This window comes from Pimephales promelas, chromosome 8, assembly GCF_988280905.1.
Source record: "Pimephales promelas chromosome 8, fPimPro1.hap1.1, whole genome shotgun sequence".
NCBI classification, from domain to species: domain Eukaryota; kingdom Metazoa; phylum Chordata; class Actinopteri; order Cypriniformes; family Leuciscidae; genus Pimephales; species Pimephales promelas.
The window spans coordinates 27,158,723-27,182,967 of NC_142776.1; the positions used below are offsets into that span (position 1 = coordinate 27,158,723).

General features: G+C 39.0%; 1 protein-coding gene across 3 annotated transcripts in view; it reads left to right on the forward strand.

The window, feature by feature from the left end:
* negr1 (neuronal growth regulator 1) overlaps positions 1-24,245 on the forward strand; it is a 135,314-nt gene that overhangs the window by 79,794 nt on the left and 31,275 nt on the right. The window contains exons 7-8 of one of the 3 annotated variants that reach the window (XM_039647690.2): positions 13,532-13,573; positions 20,339-20,380. The exons of 1 other annotated variant lie outside the window; for it this stretch is intronic. In XM_039647690.2, the coding sequence (XP_039503624.2) occupies positions 13,532-13,573; positions 20,339-20,380 (84 nt within the window). The remainder of the gene's footprint in view (positions 1-13,531; positions 13,574-20,338; positions 20,381-24,245) is intronic. One more of the 3 variants, XM_039647691.2, reaches the window with a different exon arrangement.

The window sequence follows — 24,245 nt, forward strand, 5'->3', positions numbered from 1 at the left end:
TCCGTCGGCCGTTGAGGCTTACATGCCTATCTCAGATTCCTTTAACTTAGTAAAATTCTAATTCTACAAACGCAGAGTCTTGCACGGTGTTCGTGCTGTGTGTCTTCTGGTTCTGCAGTTCAGAATAATTTGGGGTTTGAGGAATTTTTACTGGGGGCCTTCACGCCTCGTTGAGTGGGCATGGTGTGGGGCCGAGAGAACTATGGTGACTGACGGGTTTTTGGAGGGAAAGTTTCTTGAAACTGGCGTCCTCCTCAGTTACAGGTTCGTTGTAAGTTCCACAGAAAACTCGTTCGGAGCCGGTGGTGATGGTACAGGCCCTCCGGGGTCTGTCTTGCTGGGTGTCGGTGTCGTGTTCACCGGTTGGAGACAGCTGGTGAAAGGTCACTGTCTTGTAGATTGTCAGAGATGTTGTGGAAGGCGGGCTTTTCCACCCCCCCTTTTTCAGCTCTTGTGCATTGGCTGAAATGTGCAGACTGGTCAGGGGAAGCTTGTGGTGTGTGTCCTCCCCTTTCCAGTTATGCTGCAGTCTATCAGAGTGTTGCAACTCTGTGGGTCAAGTTCGTGTTCGAGATCTTGTCTCTGCTGAACGAGCTTGTGGGTGGTCGCACGGGCCTCTTGCGCAGGCCGTGGCTTTTGAGTCTCTTTCAGTTCGGTCTCTGCTCTTTGCAAGAGACTTCACTTTGTCGGAGTTTCTCGTTGAATTCTTTTTAGTTCTTTTCTCTGACTATTCTTCTTTAGTCTATGTAGAAAATTAGACAGGGCAGTTTGAAGTCTTTCCACTTCCTTCGGTAGCTCGGGGTAGTTGTCATCCTCGGCGTTACAACCTTGTGCTCCAGGGCGATGCGGCTCCTTTCGCGGAGGCGTGCGTGTGCGTTGAGCTGGTGAGCGAGGTTGTGATGTCTGGCCCAGTCTTTGTCAGCTGCTCTTGGCTCGGGGCTCTGAGTCGCTGGTGGCTTTGGGCAGGGATGGAGATGTCATGAATCTCAGCCATGTCTCCAGGTTGTCCCAGGTCGTCCCAGCGGGTTGTGGGACTGTAGGACTGGAACATACTGCCTTCACTGTGGACGAGAGGAACACAACACACACAGACAGACCAATGCCAGTTCGACTACTTTTAACGAGCTATAATACAGGCTAAGCCGTGTATGAGAATTTTGGTTAACTGATGCAGACAGTTAAACCGTTTGGTGGGACAATTTGGGTAGGTCATCATGGGTCTGAATGAAGGTTTTTGACAGGGCGCTAGCTTAGGGGTCACCTGTTGGTGCTAACGACTTGGTTGTCAAACTATTCTTCAGCTTTCCTTGGTGTGTCAGAGAGGTTCTGTCTCTAGGTGAACTGAAAGGAACAGAGCACAACAGAACAGAGCAATGGCAATCTAGCAAAGTTTGAAGTAACATGCAACCATCAGAGATGGGGAGGTCTGTACTGAAATGGCATTAGTAGTAGTACACCAGCAGTGTTAGAAAGGGGAAGAAGAGAAGGCCTAAGCCTGTTTGGAGCCGGTTTGTGGCTCGGAGAGGAGGAAGCCAACCACTTCAAATTACCAGGGGAATCTCTAGGTTCTGTGGCAAATAGTAAGTGGATGGGTTTTAATACCTTTTCTAGTTTGCCTGGGGTGAAATGAGGTCACTCTGGCCGGAGTCAGCATCGTGGTTGGTCCTTCTGTCGCCCCACACATGACAGCAGTGTCCCGGGCCTTTCGGTGCATCTGTACCGAGGTGCGCCCTCTCAAGCAACTTGACCTTGAACACAACCGGCAGTGCCAGATTGGTGATATCGTGTTGCGGGCCGCACCAACAGAAGATACAGAAAAGTCAGAGACTCGCGCTCAGTCAGTGATGGTGACGCAGATCAGGCGAACCAGCTCGCTGGACCCCAGGCAGAGATGACTGTCAAATCATCACAGCACGAGAGAGATTTCTACTTGCAAACACAAAACAGGATGAAGAACAAGTGTACTTCAATGTGAATTAAAGCTCCTTTATCTAAATCAAATTGAGTGTTTTTTTTTGTAGAAAAATCAAAGGCAACAGCTTTACTAAAATTATGGTATAAACAAAAAGGAAATTATGACAATGTTACTTATCAGAATAACCTAGCCTCCATTCAGGAAAGGGATAGAGTGCCGCAATGAAGAACACAGGAGGAAGCGAGCTGTAGTGGCGGGTTTTGGCCACTAAGGGTTTTGGGCCACTTCCTGCTAGTGTTTCACCGGGCTGACAGAGAGCTTGATTTAAATTGCATTCAAACTGATTTAAACACAATTCAAATTTGAGCAAATGCATAGGGGTTAAGTAACCATTAGATTAATAAGGATACAGTTGTACCGGGACCAGATCAAAATTATTAAAAATAATTTGAGGAGGAAATATAGAAATAAAGCCATAAACAATTCCCAATGGGAAATGAGAGAATTAATTCAAATTAACTTCGAAATTTGTCTGTTTCAAACCAAATTTGAATAAGTGTAGGAAATTAAAGGTTGGTGTCATATTTGATGATAATCACGATTACGGTGAGGGATCAGTGATAACCAGAATACAACCAACGGAGAGAGCCATGCAAAAACAGAGTGATGTTAGCTGATGACTTAGCAAAAGGGCTTGCCACAAGGGGGCGCTTTCCTCTAAGTGGTCATCAGAAGCTGCTAAGACTTAATTCTGAATTTTAAATTCAAACGTGGTTTGAACCAAATTCAAAACAAGTGCACACAGTCAAGGTAAAGAAAATCATGTTATTACAACGAGGCTGTAAATTGCACATGCATTGAAAGTTAGAGAAACTAGTTCAAAATTTCAGTAAGAAAATAGGAATTTTCTAACAGAGAATTTTGAGGAAAAGATGACCTAGCTGTTAGTGTCCACACGATGGCGCCACTGCGCTCACACGGGGTAAAGTCAGGACACCGGTGGAAATTTGATACTGCAAAGCACTCAGGGGCGCACCCTAGTGTCTGGCAGTAGTATTACAACCACCTGCTGCCCCTGTGATATTCTCAGCGGGAGAATAATCACAAATATTACGGAATTTTAAATCTCGACGGATTTCTTTCCGGTACTATATTTTACAAGCACGTTTGGCAGGATTTTTTCTTTTCGCTGCGTTGTGCAAAAGAAAACAGGAATTACTCGTCTGTTTCAAAACTCCAAATAACATTTATCACAACTAGTATTAATGATTGGAATGTTTTCAGTTTTGGATTTTTTGGTGCTATATTTGTTTAAAACACGTTCGCAGGTTTTCTTCGCTGCATTGTGCAAAGGAAAACAGGAATTACTCGTCTGTTTCCTGCTCCAACAGGCATATATCAAATAGCACTTATGATACTATGCTTGGCGGTTTTATACATTGAGTAGCTAAGTCAATGTTTTTTTCAACCAGGAGCTTATCGTTACTCTAACGATTATAATAAGGCCTTTTAAGAACAGTAAAAGAGCATCGTTTTACCGATCTTGTCTTCGACTCTTTCAGAAGATTATCGTTCATTCAGAGGAGTTATAATTATTAAAAATGTTGTTTATGCGCAGAGGTTTCTCTTCCATCTGTGCCAGAACAAATTTAATACTATGGAAACTGCAGTTTATTTTTAACAATTAACAGTGACTAAAATGTTTGAACATTTAGCAGCTTGTTAAATGTGCTTGACTGAGGCGGCTTTCGTGCCCAGCTCAATCATATCGTGAGTTCGCAAAGCGTTCACTCCGATGCGCGCGTGTAATATTAAATATTACATAAACAATATTAAATAACAATATACACATTAGCTTGAAATTGATTGCTCATAAACAAGTTTGAAATGCTCAGCATTCTCCACCAATGTAAAGACTCTGGGTCGGTTCTGATCAGGGGGGAATTTGCATATCATAATTAATAATTGATAATTAATAATTATTCATACAGATTTGGATCAGACCGGTCTTACATGTTAATTTATTAATTTTACCCATATGCATACATGTGCATCCCCGCAATCCACCACAAATTAATTGTAATTGATTGCAAGCACCACGTTTTACAAGACAGGTAAAATCAATTAGCTCAATTTAGTTATATAGCTTGTGAAAACAAATTCTGTGGCCACTAGAATCTGCCTTCCCTGCTATATAACCAAATACCCTCTTAGGTATTTATAGTTCTGTAAAGCGTGTAGCTTTAAATCGACATTTCATTGACCCATATCATGAGCAAGACAATCAGTCAAGGTAAGCATATTTTGTATTTAATAAAGTTCCTACTTAAGCATTCACTACGTTACAATGATACATGTATTTACAAACATTAAAACACAAACTAAGACGACGCAGAGCGTTTAGACAATGGATACGCGCAAGTTAAGTGAGTTTGAGAGAGAGAGTGAGAGAGAGAGTGAGTTGTAAGAGAGAGAGAGAGTTACGTTCATCAAAACAGTCAGTTAACCTTTCTTGACACCCCAAAACATCTTCTTAATGCTTCTTAGAAGCTCTAAAAGAAGGTATACTTGCAAGGCACATGTGGTCTGTGTGAGTCGTGGGCTCGTTGCTCGACCCGTTCGGGCCACGTGTCGGCTAGAGGTGCGCCGGTCCGGCGCGCGTGCGTCACGTGAAGCGCGGCCGCGGCATGTTGGCGCGGCCCGTCCCGGCTCGTTCATGGCTGCTTTGTTCCGTGGGGAGTCACGTGGCGTTCGTCGGCATTTAGCGCCAGTGTTTGAAAGGCTGAGAGTCTTTGAGGTGACGTTACCCGAGGAGATAGTTCGGCAAAGTCCACTTCCTTTCCTGGAAGACGAACTTGGTAGTCCACTTGAGGAAAAGATGAAACTTTTAGACGAACAAAAGGAAAGACCCATGGTTGGATCAGAGTCCCGTGAGGTTTACATGTTGAGCGCTGGAAAGTTCAGAAGAGGGGGAGGGCGGACCTGCGTTCTCACATTTATCACCTTGGAGAAATCCATCCCCTTCCTGTTGGCTTGAGCCAATCGGAGAGTGGATGTTGCACGCGGGAAGCTTTCTTTTGTTCCTCAGCGCGCGCTTCTCGTGGAAGGGGGTGTGTTAAATGAGGGTTTTGCAATAGCAATTTGATCTTCATTGGCAGTACAACGAATTAAAAATACACTTTACTTTACATCTCTATGCATATTCGAGTGTTTCATTCAATAAGCATTCTAGAGATATCAAGGAACATTATGTTATATCAAAGGAATATACACTTATGTTTCAAATGCATGACGAAGGTATTTTTAATTCCTATTTAAACTGTGATCAAACAAAGTTATTTCACTGTGACATGGGGAAGACACATATACATAAAAACCATTGAAAACATTTTGTTGAATGTTTTTAAACACCAAAAGTCCTTCTCTTTGTTCAAAAACATTCCACACATTCCGATGTGTGGGGGAAGTGAAAGGTTTGTGTGTGTGTATGTGTTGATGTAACTCGCCTGGCCAAGATTCATTACAGCACACTCTCTCAAACGTGACAATGCAAACTTGTGCTTTTGTGAGGTAAATGTGTCTCTTTTGTTTAATTTCTAAAACCTTCATGACCATTGTCTGTGAACACTAGTTCACCAAACAGTCTCTTTTGGAAAGCAAAAATCTGCAGGCACTGGGCAAAGGTGATCAATTTAACAAATGGGTGTGGGGTTTTTAATTTTTTTTGTTTTTAACAAAGTATTTTTAATGTTCCTTTGAGAAAAAATTGGTGATGCGAATTAGATTGACTTGACATTTACGTGGCTCTTTCTCCATTACTCACTGTCATCACATTTGATTGGACTTTTGGCCCCTCTGCACCTGGCATTAAAGTGTGTTTTCGGTGATCGGATCATAATCGGATAGCATTTGACCTCACTGAATACACCCAGGACACATTGTGATCGTATCACTGAAACCCCATTTTGAGGATGGTCAGGGACAGCTATAACTACAGTATGCAAGAAAAGTAGTGTGAGAAACATTGTTTGGCGATTTTAATATAACATTCATATCACAAGAACGCCTGTGGCAAAAGCTCTTTTTGTCTTACCCAAGTGCTGTGTTTTGGATTCTTGTCTTGTTTTTTTTTTATTCTGTTTTACTCTGTGGTCTTACAATTTGGTCTCCCAATTTAATGAACACTATCCCATGAATTGTTCCACTGCACTACACTTGAAATCTTTCATTTCTCTCCCCAAATCCAAATCTCTCACTCTCTCCTGGTCTGTTTTCATGTGGGTGCTTTAAAACTTTATTTCCCACCCTTTTCTTCACTTCTAATCCCTATTAGCATCCTTTACTGTTGGAATATGTCAAACGCTGGCAAATGGAATAGACCAAATTACTTTTCTTAATCTCCAAGCATTTTGATGTATCCATGTTTCACAAATTTGGTGAGTGACAGTAAAAATAGCAGTTAACACAACCTTTCTAATGTAATGCATTGAATGCACTGAATAAATGTCGTTCATACTACATACTAACAACAACTAACTGTTAACTTTGAATTTGCTGTTTTGCTTTGTTTTCAGTTTGTTGATTTGAAAAGTGTATGTGCACTAAAAATGTTCATGTTTTCCTGTCTGCTACTCTTTCTTCTACATTTTGCTGTCCTGACTGTAAGGCGCAATGCTGAGAAGCAAATATTTTGTTGTCCTTAATTGGCAGATTTCGTCTGCACTGTAATCCAAGCTATCTTTCCCCCCTCGTTTTTGCTTATAGCACAGTGTAGGCTTTGCCGAATAATCTCCTCCAACCTGTCATTGGAGTATGACTAAAACACTCATAGCCCGAAGTAGCTCTCAGCCTTTCTTGATAAAGCCTCCTCATCTTCAGCTGGCACCAACTAATGAAAGCCTTAATCATTTGCCATGCCTATCAATCAGAACCTCAGTGTCATCTTTTCATTTCTCGCCGTTTCTTGTTGTCTCGGTTTGCTTTTATCGCTCTTACCAAGTTGTGCTGGATGTTAATGTCGTGGTTACTATACTGTGACCCCGTCTGAGTCATGGGGTTGGGGCATAAAAAAGGATGAAATGGAAGGTGAACTAGAACAGAAGATATGATGTCAATTTATTCTCATGAATATCGTTTTTTCTCCAGGCTGGGAAACTCGTGCATTCATTTTACCATTCAACCAGCCCTCCTGATCCTATTCTTATTTCCCCATCAATCATACATCAGGTTGCCTTCCCCCACAAGCACCTTTACATGCACTGTAAAGAACCGGCAAATACAGACTGTGCACAATTTATGCTGATACATTTAAGTGCTGCGTTAAGTGCCTATATGGCTTATGAATCTGATTTGCTGGTATATGCACCATGTTATTCCAGTTCTTCCGAATACATTTCAAATGACTAAACTAATGTAGTCTTACATAGCCAAACCTTTGACTATGACGTAAAGTCTGGTCCACATTGCAACTATTCTGGAGAACACGGGCATGTAAAGTGACTAAACACTTTTTTTTTTCGTCGAAGAGTTCAACACTGTTTGCAACACTCTCCTTAAAGAGTAACTAAACACTAAACCAACTTTTTTTAGTTAATGATCTGTAAGAATGGATCTTTATTAATACCAGTCATTGATTCGAGTAACGTTTTTGACATTTGTTTATAAAGTGTTCTATTTCTACTATATATGGTGTAAAAACGTCTTAGTGCTGCCCTGCCCTTGAACGGTGGCTACTGCAGTTGAATTTTCCTATTGGATGTTCCGCACTTCGTGACGTACGCAGGTTTCAGCTCACCACACGAGCTACGCCCTTGGCAGTATAAAAACCATCTTGTGTTGTCAAAACCACTGCAGGGAGTCAGGAATTGGAATTGTGAGTATTGAAAACGATCAGGATAGAGTGTTTTAGCATCTATTTCGTCCCCTCTATCTCCGCTGTGGTCAGCCCACTTTTTCAGCATTTTCAAATATTGCCAGTGGGTGGAGTCAGGCTCTGACCAGGGGTTTAGTTACCCTTCAATAGCAAAAAAGTTTACCAAAAAGGCTAAAAATGGAGGAAAATTATGGGATTAGCCTGGTCAAAAATAATGATTATTTCACAGACATAGCTAGAAAACAAGGTAAATATAGAGTTCAACTCATGGATATCAAGTTTACTTGCTGCTACTGTAAGTGCCTCAAACAAAACTCTGGAATATCTTTCAGTTTTGATGCCAGTAGCTTTCCAAACTTTGGTAAATCCAGTGATTTGATCTTCCTAAAAAGCGCTTATTGTCTCAGCCTTGTAGAATCAACTTTGTGCCCTTAGTCCCAGAAGCTGCATAAAACCAGCCAATCAGATTAGAGCTTGCCAGACATAGAAAGTGCTTTCCAGTTTTCTTGTGCTTATGCATCAGACAGTCGGTGAACGAAGTGGACTGTGGATTTGCAGTATGAGGCCGAGACTACAAATGCTTACATTAACCCATTTTTTATACTGCATTTCCTTGTTGACGTTGCATTTTGTTTTTTTGTGTTCATTTGCAGTGGTTTTGAAGTCCTAATGAGATTCAGTCCCGTTCTGAAAAGGACAGCTGAACAGATGGACTGACATTTATCTTTCTCATGACTTTTATCTTGTATTACAACAGTCATCATTTTGACGTCTTAAAGGGTGCCGCCTAGCCATTTGCACGCTGGATGTGCAGCGAGCAAGTCCTTGAAAAATAAGGTGTTTGTGATGCAAAGAGTCTGTTTTGGCTATAAAACACCTCCTGTCCAATCATTAACGGAGACAGCGGTTAAAACCGCCTGGAGAAATAGGCAATCCTTACGATGTGTCTGACCATGCATGAAAGATAGAAGGTTTAGCCGTTCAAGGATGCAGCCTAAGTTTTTTCTGCATCAGTACTGTGCATTGTGCTTTCAAATCCATCGTTAAGGGGATGCCGTACAATAAATGAATTCATACACAGCTCATAGTCTTGTTTTACTCTCAAAATGATATAACAATGCACAGCAGATAGCACTCCACTTGTATCTTGGCAATTTAGACTCAGGGGTTTTCTCACTTTGTTCATTTTAAAGGAAAAAAATAAGATGTAGAATGAAATGCAATTCCTTCCACCACAATGATGTTTTTTTTTCTTGCAAGTGTAAAGAGAGGTCATCCAGTGTACACATCAATCAGCTTTTATGTGAATGCAAGGCAAGCTACTCCATTGCCCTGTAGAGTACCTGAAGATTACACGTCATGCAATACTGTAATATAAAGACCGAGAGCTCCACATGGAAAGAAATCTCACAAATCGCATTACTGTGTTCATCCTGTATTAACAGAGGGAGACGATTTATTTTTAGGGTAAAAAACTAAGAATATAATACATGATCTTTGTTTCAGAAGAACCATTGTTTAGCAAAACTGGGATTCTAAACTAAAATTGCAATTTAGGCAGAGTTTCCTTAGAATGAGAAACGTTATATTTATATCAAACATTAAACAAAATATTAATGATTAAAATATCTGAAAGGAAGCCAAGTATTTGTACCCAGATACTAAAGTATCAATACTAAAGATTTAGATGTTTTAAAGAAAGAAGGAATTGTTCTGATTATTTAGTTATGTAGTTATTTAGTTATAAATCTAGGATCGTCAATATGAAAAATAATTTAACATTCTACATAAATATCATTTATAATCTAACCAAAATGTAAAAATAATTGATTGAGATTAAGATATGATTAAAAAAAAATCTATAATATCATAAGTTGTAATTCTATAGTTAGTGTACTGTAGTTCTGTACCAAGGAGACAACTTGCTTGAGGTATGCGTAAGGTAAATATGATTCTTTTATTGTCTCTCAGTTGTAATCAAGCTGTAATATTGTCAAATTGTGCATAAAAATAATTAAAATGCTAATAGAAATAAAAACTTAAATTGCTAACTATGAATGTTGTTTTCCATATCATTGCAAAAAAATATCCATTCATCTATTATTTTTTTACAACTGCTTGTCCAATGAGCAAAAAAAAAAAAAAAATCAAGGCAATTTCCCACATAGAATAAATTGAGCTTTGAGATGTGGTGGAAATGATATTTATGGGTGGGAGATAATTAAAATGAAAGAATTTTACGTGGTATATGTTTTTATGTAGGACAAATCAACAAAGTAATTTAATTTCTGAAATTCCACAAGGCCAGAAGTAGAAATTAAAAAGAAACTCCTGGATATACAACCCAAAGATAGCCTATATGTATGTGCATGCAATGCATCTACTAATAAATAACCCTTTGTTCTTAATCTTTCAAATTTAACTCCTTTAAATCTCGTTGTATACCTTTTTCTGATTTACTTTCAAAGTAAATTAATTCCCAAAGTGTGCATTGTGCTGTCAGTAGTGATGATTGCTCTAGGTTGCATGCCTGTGCACTTAACACGAACGTCAGCTGAAAGAGGTAACACACATCGTCTGTATTTTTGCTTCATACACACTCCGTCTCAACACTGGCCATGAACCTGCGAACAGTAATGATGTGAACTGTCTCTAGGTGCTGTGATTTCAACTCCAGGGCTCTCAATTTAGCAAAGGGCTTACCAGAGAGAAGCCTCTGTTGAGGTCATTACACCCCTTAATCACAAAGTCACTCTTACTGTAACAGTCACTGTAATGTTGATTTGGACAACAAGAGAGAAAACACGGACCCTTTTTTCCTTCAGTTCATCTTTACTGTCACAAAGGGTCTTGGAAGAGAATGATGGTTCATTTGACAAATGTCCTGATGGTTTGTTTGTGACTTAGTTTGAGTATTTTCCTAAAAGCAAATGACCAGTGTCTGTCATGGAACTACTTGTCATATATTATTCATTCATTATTCATTAATAAGCGAGCAGAAGTACACCCAAACTATAATAAAATATTTGGTTGCTTTTAGTATTTGAATGTCATTGCATGAGATAGCAAACAATTGAACCAGGTGAAATGTTTAATACGAATAACTCAAGCAAAACATTTCACAAAAGGAAGTTTGCCTTGTTTCAAACTATAATAGAAAGACTGATTAAAATTAAGATACAAAGAATTAGGACAATTTCGGTTGATATAACGGGATAGTAAAAAAAAAAAAAAATGGCATTGTTTATTCATTACGGAAGCCCTAAACTGCAATGTAAAAAAAATCTAGCATTTTGAGATTAAATTTGAAACATTTCGAGATTAAAGTCGAAATTTTTCGAGAGTACAAGAATACAGTCTTCTGTAGAAGTTGCGTGTGTGCTTGCCATTGTTTCAAGTTGTCACACACACGGGCATTCATAATGGTACATAGCGAATGTTTCACCCTGTGTGTGTGAGTGTGTTTCGTTTCAACAAAAGGAAATGCAACTGTATCAATCTACCAGCATTAGGCTAACATTGTAGGACATTATAAAATATACTGCATTGGAAGACTTAGACCATGGTAATTATTGTTGGTATAGAATGTGTAGAATGTGTTAATATAGAATGTGTCACCTGTGTAGAATTTTGTTGACAGCCCAGATAAAAGTAAAAAGCTACTATTTTGAGTCGATTGAGTGCATTTCTACACACACACACACACACACACACACACACACGTATTCATGGTAGATGCACACTGTTATGAATGCACACACTTCTATGGAAGACTGTATTCTCTTAATGTGTTGACTTTATTCTCGAAATGTTTCAACTTTAATCTCGAAATGTTTCGACTTTAATCTCGAAATGTCTCGACTTTTATCTCGGAATGTTTCAACTTTAATCTGGGAATGTTTCGACTTTAATCTCGGAATGTTTCGACTTTAATCTCGAAATGTTCCGACTTTAATCTCGAAATGTTTCGACATTAATCTCGAAATTTTTCGACTTTACTCTCAAAATGTTTCGACTTCAATCTCGAAATGATAGATTTTTTATTTATTTATTTTTTTAAGTTGTGGTTCAGGGCTTCTGTAATTCATTGTTCCTAACCTGTGTGCATTTTTCTTTAGTGACACTCAAAATAATAGATTTTGAAGAAAATTGGGCTCCATTGGATTACATTGGGTTACATTGGACCTTACGACTTTAATTATATGAACAAAAAACTAAAAAATTTTTTGTCCCAAAACTGAAAATTCTGACATAATTTACTCACTGCTTTAATCCTGTGCTTTTCTTTCTTCTGTAGACCAGAAAAGGAAATATTTTGAGATATTAAGATTTTTCTCTCCATACAATGTCAATTGGTCAGTAGTAACCAAAACTGTTTTTTCCGAATATCTTCTTTTTTGATAGTAAAAAAGATAGTAATGCCAGTTCGGAATGATATGAGTAAATGATCAAAAAATATTCCTTAATAGGTAGACTATCCCATCAGGCTAGAGTTTGTGTTTCATTCAACTCCATTTAAATCCATGTCAAAGTGGAAGTCTTAAAACACAAGCTCATGCAGAGAGTTTCAACTTTTGAAATCTGACCTATGAATTTGCATAAAGCAAGTAGATCTAAACTGATTAATTGACATCTTGGCTCAATATAAATACAAACTTCAAAGCTGCATATTATGCTTTTTGCTTTGTTGCAGGAAAGTGGAGTAAATGGTATATTTTAACAATTAAATTTGTATTAGATCTATTGTTTATTAGAAGTATTTTGAAATGCTTGAAACCTTGCTTGACCTTTAGTCCAACATGTCCATAGTTAATGTGATGAACTACAACTGTGGTTACTCTACAAGGACATTTGTGTGAACTTCAGGAGAATTGAATTCATACATCCTCTAAAAAATGACCTTGAGACCAGCTGGCTAACAGGAATATTAAAAATGGCTAGGAAAAATTAAGTTTGCAGATGCCACTTGACTTAATATTTTGTATAATGCAATGATATTCACACCCTTTTAAGGGTCCAAATGCTTTTGCTTTGCATTGGGCATGGATCCGTTTCTCATTTTTTATATTTTACTTTTTTATATTTTACTTTATCAGCAGATGGAAAATGTGAAGACAGAGGTGTTTCTGTATATCTCCCGCAGATCTAGACGTTTCCCCAGTTAAGTTTTAATTACCATCAGTTAAGTAACTCGCTGGAAAATATTGAGCATATATGAGATTAAAAATGGATTGACATTAAAGTCCTGCTTTTAACATTTCCCAAAAAGGGAGCTTGGGCAATTGAGAGAGTATGATATCTATTAATAATATGAAAACTATATTACATCGTCATGATTAAACGACTGTCTGCTAGGTGCAAATTTAATTTCATGTGTTAATTGAACTGAGCTTCATTCCGGTCCATTGAATTGAGTGATGCTTAGAAGCTTCTAATTTAGAGTATCAAAGATCAGCGATCATAATAAGATTTGAAACCGACTCCGTCAAAACTCCTCTGAACATAAAAACCGAACAAGAGCTGATTGAACATTACATTTTGATCAAGATGATCAACCTCAGCTGGGATTTGTTTTATTTTGTGGTGTGAAGGGCCCTTTTATTGCCTGCTGACCACAGAGGCGTTTTCACACCCCTATCTCCAGTCTTTGCATGTTTTTGTTCTTTTTTTCCCTTCTTTGGGGTCTTCATTATGTTAATAATATATAAATGTCCTCTTTTCCCTCTCCTTTTCTTTTCCTGTAGCAATTATTGAACCCACAACAACTAGTGCTGTCTCAAGTCCAGGTCAGTATGTCACATGCTGTTCGCAGCTCAGTAAGGGATCCGAAATGCTGCACTAACCAAAAATGACCTCTTCCTCATTGCAATTTCTCCTTCTCTCGATTGGCCAGGATGCCTGCTGGCGTTCAGCTTTGTGTGTCGTCACTTTTTTTTTTCTAGGGCTGTCAATGGTTGTTGTTGTTTTTATCATTTTAATTACATTATGTTGATTAATTCACATAATTCACATCACATATAAATGTTTGCTGAGAAAGCAGTTGTAGCCATAAAAAATGTAATTTAGAACCTAGATATAAATTTGCATTTACATTAAACAATGCGCTACAATTTATTAACATAAAATGTTTTTGCGTATTTTAATACAATGCTATTTTTTTTAAAAACCAAAATTACCGTCTGTAAGTTTTTAAATGTTTTTGGAATAAGTCTCTTCTGCTCGCCAAGTCTGCATTTATTTGAAGCCAGTACCAGAATTATTAAGGAAAATGAAAACATGATGTTGTCTTTAGGACAGTTTTTTTTTTAATAAACAGAAAGAACCACATTTTTTATATATATATAATAAATACAGAAGAGAATATAAGAAGAGTCAGTGGGGGTCCAGCAATAGTGGTGATGGGACAACATCTCTGTTCCCTCCTTTAGGGAACGAAGGTTACATAAGTAGCTGAGACAGTCCCTTCCAGTTAGGTCACGTTTGACATAGTCAATGTAGTCTACTTACCGTACTTATTGGGATCCCCATTAAAACGCCACTAGTGCTGCCACTTTCCAGTGCCCAGACAAATGCCTCCTGATCCCCCGCATTATTGAGGCGGAGATAGGACAGGGCTTAGGCCAGGGAAGTCACTGCTGTTCTGCAAGACCCACTCCAAGACAGACTTGGAAAACACTGGGAAATTGTACCCTTTGGAAGGAAGACACTGTGGAAGCCACATCCTGCTTGTAGGGAGGTATACATGTGGAGGATAGACATATGGACTGGCCGTTTTACCGGGCAGTACAACATATAGAATGTCACTAAGGTGGCTCCAGCCTTTAACAGGGGGAAACTCATCCGGTCAGTGACACCAGAGTGGGCTCCGCCAAGGGAAGACAGAGGCTTGCTGCAGGGAGCAGTACCGTGGAAGAATACACATATGGGATTGTCGTAAAGATCACAACATATGGACCCAGCCTAGCACAGGTTCCACCAGTGCATACAAGTGTTTGGCCTGACATCGGACGCTCCGCCACATGCGTTGAATGAATGGCGCATGTATCCAGTCCATAGGAGGAATGGTGCAGCAAGCCGATGCTTTGAACCGGGCTTACAGTGAAACTGGCTTCATTTGAAGAGAACCCACGGGAAGCAACCGGCTCAACACATAAGCAATTTTTTCTAGCAAATGCGTTCCCAGCCCGCAGCTCTAAAAACATCCTTCAGCTAGGCACCTTGTGTCGATGCATAGGAAGGAGCTATACTCTCTCTTTGGAGAGACTCACCACCCTGGGGTACATGGCGCACTTTGGGAAAACACACCAAGATGATAGCGACCACTATCCAGTGGGGCCAACCTTCTGCTGGACTCTGTAACAGACAAGAGCTGGACTGAGGCTTTGCATTCTGTCCAGCTATAACCGCAAGGAGCGGAAGGGACAGAGAATAGCCAGGGCTGGGTCTGCCTCCTCCGGGCAGGCTTAGCTTGCATTGCGGAAGGATAGAGATCTGAAGTGCGTGTCCTTCAGATCGAACGCTGCAGACCAATCTCAGGGACGGAGCATTCGAAAATGCGTCTCTGCGTTTAGTCCGAATCAAGTCTTGCATGTCAAAGATTGTCTGTAACCCACCGCCTTTCTTGGGTACAATGAAGTATGGGCTGTTGAAGCCAGTCTTCATATTGGCTGGAGGAACCGACTCTATCACATCCTTCGTCAGTAGGACTGCAATCTCCGTGCGTATGACAGGGGCATATTCGCTCAATACTGAAGTTTAACGAACCCCGCTGAGCTTGGGCAGACACCGGCCGAACTGAATTGTGCAGCCTAGTCTGGGGAGCCAGCTGGACCGGTTGGGAAGCACTCTCCATGCTTCCACCAACCAGGCCATGAGGACCAGAGGGCTCGGAAAGCCCAAAGCGGGATCTGAGTGTGTAGTGTGACACTTACCTGTCTCCACGGGTTGGCAGGGGGTGAGTGAGAAGGCGTAATCGGGTCCACGATCTGCACCCAGCTGCCGGCTAGCGACACAAGAGGGGGCTGAGGGGTGCAGGGCTCTACAGGTTTGCACACCGCCAGTCTGACCCTCTTGTGACCCAGGTACAGAGGAATTTGCTCTTTTGACAATTTGGGTATCGGTTAACTGTTAACGGTAACCATCTGACTATCCCTGGGTGGCCTGGCTCAGGGAAACTTAGTCTTACACTTGCCACCTGGTTTGGCACTGCCTAAGTGTCTGGCTCCACGCTGAGGCCTGGATGGAGGCTTCTGTAGAAGCCCAATGGAAGCAGAAGTGGAGGCAGGGGGATGCCCTCAGCGACGAGCAGATCACTCCACTGGAGGGATAGCCTCGTAACCCCTCATTGTTCCTCCGTCAAGGAACCAGCACAGCACGCTCTGAGAAACCAATTACCCAACAAAAACTGTTTTGCTGACATCTCTGGATCTGGCTCAGGCAACGTTACACTCCCAGAAGGAGATAATGCAACCAAGTCATCATCTCCAGAGGTCAGCTCACCCTCCAATGCTGCAATCGGCATCCTGTCCTCTGTAGGGCCCAGAATGAAAAGGCTGGTCAGTCCATGACAGAGGGACCAGAGCACTCAACGGGGGGGCTCCACCGGTTGTGGTGTGATAGAGGAGTGAGATGGCTTCCCCGTCTGGATTGGTTACCAGGTGAGGAAGCCATCGCTATAATCCTCCGATCACCCATCACACGGCACCCTGGGGTGGGGCGTGGTAATGGGGATTCCACCTTCGTCAATGAAGTTGAGTCTTGATCTCAGCACTGCGATAGTCATGTTCCAGCAATGGGGACATAAACTATCCACAAAAGCTACTTCAGCATGCTGTAAGCCTAAACATGTGATACAACTATTGTGAACATCCAAGGGGGACAGGGAACAACTACATCCAGAAATCCACGGGTGGAATGACATCTGGAATGGTGAAAAAAGATGAAAACGCATCCGTGTTGCTCTTTCAGGAAATGGAATCCTTCACCAGTGCCGAAGCACACAAGGGAATGACCGTTGAAAACACTCTCTCGTTGAAAACTTGATGTAAATCTCACACACCATTACTTAAAGATGACAGGCTCCCTATGCATTATCCCATAAGTATGGTACGTCCGACTACGTGGAACGTGACCGAGCTGAAAGGGAATATTGGCTCCCATAGAAAGGTTTCCTGGTTGCATTCACACCACCAGTAGGAACTCTGAAGTGACGTAAGCAGTGCTTGTTGTTGTGACTTATTTTGATGATGCTGAGAACGCCAGAACCTTTAGTTTACTATCTGTCTAACACGACATTAGATAGAACTGTTATACATAGAAAGTATACAGTAATGAAAAGTTATTAGCATATGCTGTGTGATTGATGTCCAGTGTTGTTAGCTGAACAGAAATACATAATCATGCTTCGCTTGGTTCCCTCAAAGGTGCATTGGATTTTTTCCTCAGCATGAAGGTCCATCTATCACTGTTTTCTATGTTCGTAGAATTAGTTTCTGGAGTACATATATAGTCTATAATCTGTGTGTTCACACATTTTTTTTTAAATGGCGGGTGCCGGTGTTTTACGTGCGTTCGGCCAATCAGCATACACCAAGACCTTAAGTACTCTGAAGTAAGAGCTGAACTAGTTCTTCCAAAAGGAGTTCATAGAACTAAAATCATTCCTAGTTCCTGCGGTGCAAAAACGCCATAAAAATCCGCCAATAGTTCTAAGAACTATAAAAAGGTTCCTCCTGTGCGAAAGCCCCTTATTTAACATTTTTGGCTGTTTAAAATGTTGACCCTGTCAGTCAAATTCTTGGTTCAGTCCGAATGCTCTTACTTTCATCTTAACTCATTGGTTTGCACATTACAAGTTTGTGAGCAGTTTACCCGGATTATTTTAAGTCCAAAACAGATTCTCGATTCCATCAAGCTGTGGACTCGAGAACCACCTGGACTGTTTTGTGAACCAGTTTAAATGAATCTTTTAAAAGATCCAAACCAAATAATTGCAAATTTGACATGACTACAAAGTAAAAAAAAAAAAAAAGAAAAAAAAAAAAAACATGTTAGGCCCGTTCTTTTTTTTTTTTTTTTTAGCTGTTATTTTTTTTTATGCGTTAATCACTTTAAATTAAAAACTGTTAAATTGACAGCCCTAAATGTTCACTTTCTTTCTTTGTGTTTTTTTGTGCATTATTACTTGAACTTGTGGCATTGCACAGTACAGCACTGACACCCCTCTGAGCGAGCACTGTGGCATTATGGTGGGCACTGTCATGTGTAGCGCTGGGGCGAGTGGCTTTCCTAAATGCTGACTGCTTCTCTCTGGCTTCCTCATTCTCTGCTTTAGCGCGGCTGCATGAAGGGCGGGATATTGATAATACGCCTCCTCGACATCCCTCTTTTATTTGTTGTCTGCCATTTTCTCTTCTCCTGAGCAGCAACTGATTCCGCCGTCTCTGAACATCTCTCACTATCTATAGCGTCGCTGTGTTTTCACTGTTGTGCTCCTTACTGAAATCACAGACCATGATATTTTCTGTCTGGGGAAATGTGGAGTGTGTGTGTTTGGGGTGGGGGTGGGAGTGTAGTTCAGCCAAAAGTTACAATTCTGTCATTATTTACTCACCTTCATGTTGTTTCAAACACATGTCATTCTTATAACACAAAAGGAAAAAAATTAAAGAATTGCACTGACCATTGTTGCATATCCGGATCTCGGATATGCTCATTTCTTCTATTTTCACATTCAGATTACCTTTGCCATTATTTAATGTTCACTTCGTTTTCTTTAAAATCACTAATATATTTACACTAGCTATGGACAGCGTTTGTTTAAACTGAAATTAAATCATTCCAATTGATGAATCCGAACATAGTGTTTGTGTGTGACAAACGTCAATATGCCACTTCAACATCATTGCATATGCTCAGAACATTCCAGGTTCGTTTTTTTTTAAACTGATGAAGTGTTTACATGTACTATCAAACGGATTAGAAAAGGTTTAAACCACCATATACAATCCAAATTAAATTTAATTCGATTGACGTGGTTACATATGACTTTTTTATTCTGACTGTACAACTAGTCGGATTACAGTCGGATTACTAGGGATTTGCGCCACAAATTGGGAAAAAGTGGGTTTCAGTTTGTACCTCCACTCCCAAAACACGATAAACTTTAACCCTTTTGATGTGAACAATCACACCAAAGTGAATTTTCAGTGCATCACATGATCAACTGCTCAGTTCAAATTTGCTTTGGCTGGTGCTAATCTAGAAATAAACTAGGTAGCTATTTACTCCATTCTTCTTTTAGTTCACTGTGGCCACCATAGTCTAGGCATAGCATAGGACTTATGTTATCATTATCTTAGGGTGGGACTGATGTTGCTGTGTGATGCTGTGTTGGAGGATTTAAAACAATTAAACAGCCAAAACAACACTTGTAGATGAACATTCAAATGAATGAGGCCTGAGTAATGTGAGAATGCACAGAACTCATGATTAAATAAGCAAAATGTTAAAAACTCTGCATATTTCACTACACTTAATAACCCTTCACAAATGAGAATGTGTTGGTTGGTGTTATATGTTAACTCAATATTACAGGTTTTGTACTATGGTAACTTGTTAATGTTGTGTTAGCTGACGCCTTCGTCTTGTTGTATTGTGTTAGTTTAGCAAAATCTGATGAAGCCTATTGCAGGTATAGATATTCAGACATGAGTCTAACTATGGTTGCACTGTTTATGGACCGGTGTTTTGAGCATTCCAATATGCTGGCCGGCTGGCTTATGTTTAGCGGCCCATAGAAATAGCCACTAATGAGGCATCTATGTTTATAAACGTTCAGGACAACCAGTAGATTCTTCACAATTTCTCCTTTTGTGTTCCACAGAATAAATAAAAAAAAAAATTTGGTTTAGACCAATATGAATGTGAATAAATGATACGTTTTTTTTTTTTTTTTTGGTTGAACTATGTCTTTTGAAAGCCAGTGTGAAAATGTAATCTCTAAAATGGGATACATTACTTCCCCTTATGCTTTCTCTTTAACACATAGACTGACATTCACAGACACAATGCACACATTGACAGCGTGCGTGATATGTTGTATTGCATGGCTGCTCTTAGTAACCACAATGAGTATCATTCAACGTTACAGATCTTAATGCATTTTCATATGCCACTGTATTAGTAGGTATACCATTTGTATGGAATGAATATAATTAGCCATGGGGTCCTCTCACTGCCAGAGTTTAGACCTTTGCCAGTGTGTAGCCCTTAACTTTCATTTGATGCAACGCTTGCAGAACAAATGACAATTTCATGGTCCACTGCAGTAGCGGCAGTATCAATCGCTGAGATAAACTGTCTCGACGTCCCACTGTTCTTGTTTTGTTCCAAGTTCCAAATTGTATTTCTAGTTAATTTTGTGATGTCCTAGTTGAGCGACTTGCCCGACAGAGGATAGTTTGAATTCCTCACAACAGGTGCACTACTTATTTGACAAATACTATAAATTGATTGATAAATGCTAATTATGTTTTGACATCTCTTCACAGGAGGGTTGGATTATGGGTATTCAGAAAGAAGCAATACATACGGTATGCAAATGCAATGATGTATAGAAATGTATATGAGTGTGCACATGGGAAGACCGAGGCAATTGGTTTTAAAATGGCTTTCGAGGCGAGGGTATTTTCTTGTAAATGTCAAGTGTTACATGACTTTTGTATGTTGTAATTTTAATTTATTAATTACAACATTCATTTTGTTTTTCATAATTGTTTTATTGATTCATTTTTCTTTAAAAAGCCTATATTGACAGGTTCTGTTGTGACAACTTATTCCCTCTGCCTTGGGACATGTTGTCACAAAACAGGTGGGATTTGATTTAAGTTTAATAGATTTTTTGTAAGAATTTAAGATATGTGTCTGCAAAAAAAAAAAATAATAATAAAATAAATGGGCCCACCTTTGTGTTAAAAGTGTGACTATTAGCCCCAGTCTTCCCTGTATACAATTAAAACATTGCTCAATAGCTATTAAATCCATTCTTTACTTTGTATGTGTGATGTATTTCATACTTGCCAGAATGGAAACAGGAGGGGATGTTAGATCTTTGCCGAGCAGATGCTTGTCAATAGCCATTCATAGTTCCCTTGCATGGTTTTGAAACATTTTGGCTTTTCTTTACACATTTACAACTGCTCTAAAAATGGCTATAATTGACGGTGAAAATCAATCCTTACTTCATACACAGTATGCGCTTTTCTCCAAACACACTGCCAACACTTTTGTGTTTCTCTGCATGCTGGCTGAAATAGCAGCTACATTCAGACATGCTTTTGATTCCACTGAAAACCAACCTGTCTCTTATCGGTAACCATTCTGACAAATAGTTCAGACAGCTTCCACACAAAGTGAGATTTATGAAGCGTTTGTGCTATTGGGGTTTATTCGCTGAAATAGTGTGTGCTTCATTTACAAAAAAAAAAAAAAAACCTTTGAGAGCTCAGGCCACAACATTGAAGTTATGATTTATGTTTCCCTTGATGTTTTGTCGCATAGATTGTACCGAAGTTGTTCCTTAGAAGAAAGTGCAACCTTAAATGATTTGACTTTTAGTACGTATCTAAAGTAAAATATTTAAAACAAAAATCCTTTCACAGAGAGCTTTTTGAGGATCTCAGTTTGACACTGTCCACATTCAATTGTCTTCTCGTGATCCCATTCTTCATACCTCCAAATTAGCTTAGTTACAGAGCTTTTTTAGAGCATAATCATGTTTAAGAGCATAACTATAGCTCTAATATCCTGCCCAACTGTGTCTCATTCACCATATCAACAAATGAGGTTATTAGTTGGATGTCATTCGTTTGACATTGCTTTTTTTTCTTCCTCTGAGACTCACATCCTAATTTTTTGTGTCTACAAAACAAAGCAATTTCTGCTGTCAGCAGATCAAGATACTGTTTTTTTTTTTTTTTTGTCTTTCCAGCATCACGAATGAAACTTTCACATTTTATCTCCAATATGAACTAATCTGGCAAACATGATGGAATAGTGTTGTCAGTGTTTTCTTGTGAACTGTTAAAACGCCGCGTTCCGAATCCTTGCAGTGGATTCCAAGCATATGGGAGAACATATGCCAAGCATGCATGGTGCATGAATACTGATTATTATGGCAAACACAGGGCCTTTTTGACCAAAATTAGCATCAGCGTGAGATAGAGAGTTATTGCCCATGGACATGTGCTTGCTTAGAATGGAAATGGTTATAATTAGGTTGTTTACCTCAAATATGTTCTGCAATGAAATTATGAAGATATATTTTTATTTTCTGCATTTAGGTTTTATTTTTAGTTGTACATTTTTATGTCAGGGCTGGTTTTTCCAAATGAATGCACTGTGCCAGGTCATTTCTGGTTCATATTGCATTTTTATTGCATTAAATGTGCTGTTCTAGGCCTTGTCAAAAAGTTTAGCAGGTTCTAGTGTCCTCAAAAGATATCTTAACCAGCTAATAATCCAGTCAATTGATGAAGAATACCTCAGCTTTTTTATGGCAGAGATGTTGTTCTTTTTTTTTTTTCTTTTTTTTTTTTTGGCAAATCATTCAAAAGTTTGGGGTTGCCTTTTATGCTCACCAATAAGTATTTTATGCTCACCAAGGCTGCATTTATTTAATAAAAAATGCAGTAAAAACAGTGATATTGTGAAATATTGTTACAATTTAAAATAACTGTTTTTCTATTTTAATATGTTTTAAATTTTAATTTACTCTTGTGATAGCAAAGCTGAAATTTCAGGAGACATTACTCACCTGTTTCTTCAGAAATAATTGTAATATTTATTTGGTTGCCCATGAAAAACATAATTTCATTATCAATAATGAAAACAGTTGTGCTATGTAGCACAAATTCTGTTTTTGTGGAGTCATTTGGAATCTCCTTTTGTAGTGTTTTATAGTGTGCCAGACTTGACTAGAACCTTGACTAGAAATGAGACTTTCACTTACAGCCATTAAAACATTTTGACATAATCTACTCATCCTCATATCATACATTCATTTTTTAAGTAGTGCTTTACATGCATATACACATATAAGCATACATACATACATAGCAAGGATGCATTCAAATGATCAATAGAGGGAATGCATTGATGTCACTTTCCCGCCAGAACAACCCCCCTCAGCCTGACTGAGTGGCAAAAGATCTGCTGCGTGACTGGATTTAATAGGGGAAACTGCGAAAATGCGACTAAAACGAACAATTTTATCAATTTAAACTAAATGTTGGACTCAATATAGTGTTCCTTACAACTTACTAAAGATCCAGTGATCCATGGATATTGACATGCAGCCAGGAATCGTGTTGCCTGACATTTATGTTTGCCTGATTTCGACACCAGGGAAATAAAAGCAATATAGACCTAAACATAAAGCAAATTTGCCTGTGAACGCTTTATATAAATACAATATCGGTAGGTTTAAATCCGAGTGATCATATATCAGTGTTATATATAGCCTATATATCATCATATCGTCCAGCCCTAAAGCTTTATAGTTTTTTTTGTTTTTTGTTTTTTTGTCAGTGTTTATTAAAAAACATCCAATAATGCAGAATTTGCAATGATAAATATATAATTGATGAGTTGTTAATATATATAACAATACAAAATATATGGGTATGGTTTTACACCTAAATTCAGCATATTGACACAAAATGATAACAAATCCACCTTTCGCTGACTGGAGTCCAGTTGTTTCTGTGAATTGCAGCGATCCATTTGCTCTTCTTTCTATAGCAGTCTGTAAAAATATTCCTCTAATTTTTTGTCAAATCTAGTTGTACAGTCAATCGCAAAGCTCTTTCCCACTTTATATGTGTTGTGTTTGTTTTTCGCGGCATTCAAGCTGAAAACAAATACAGCCGCTCAGTTTTTGTTTTGTTTTTTGTTACTCACTGTGAGTAAATGCAGGCACTCCTTCCGACGGTGACGTCACGTGCATACCCTCTATAGTGACAAAAAAAGGTAACACTTTATTTTAATGGTCCCTTTTGAACATCCTGTTGAGGTAACTTTGCAACTACATGTCAACTAACTCTCATTAGAGTATCAGTAGACTGTCTGCTTAATATTTGCTAACTCTTTATTGTGATGCTCCTCCAACAGACAATATACTGACTATAAGTAATTTTGTGAGAAATTAGTCAGAGTTGGTAGAGATGTAGGTGCAGCGTTACTTATTGTCAACTGGATGTGTTAAAGGGACCATCCAAAGAAAGTGAAACCAAAAAAAAAGAATATATATGATGAGTTCAGATGCAAAAGCCTCTAAATGCCATTTGAAATTTTCTTCTTTAATGATGATTTTTATCAAACTTGTATATTAAAGTTCAGTAATTTCACTTAAATGGCAATGATAATTACCTATTAATTGTTATTTACGTGAAATTACTG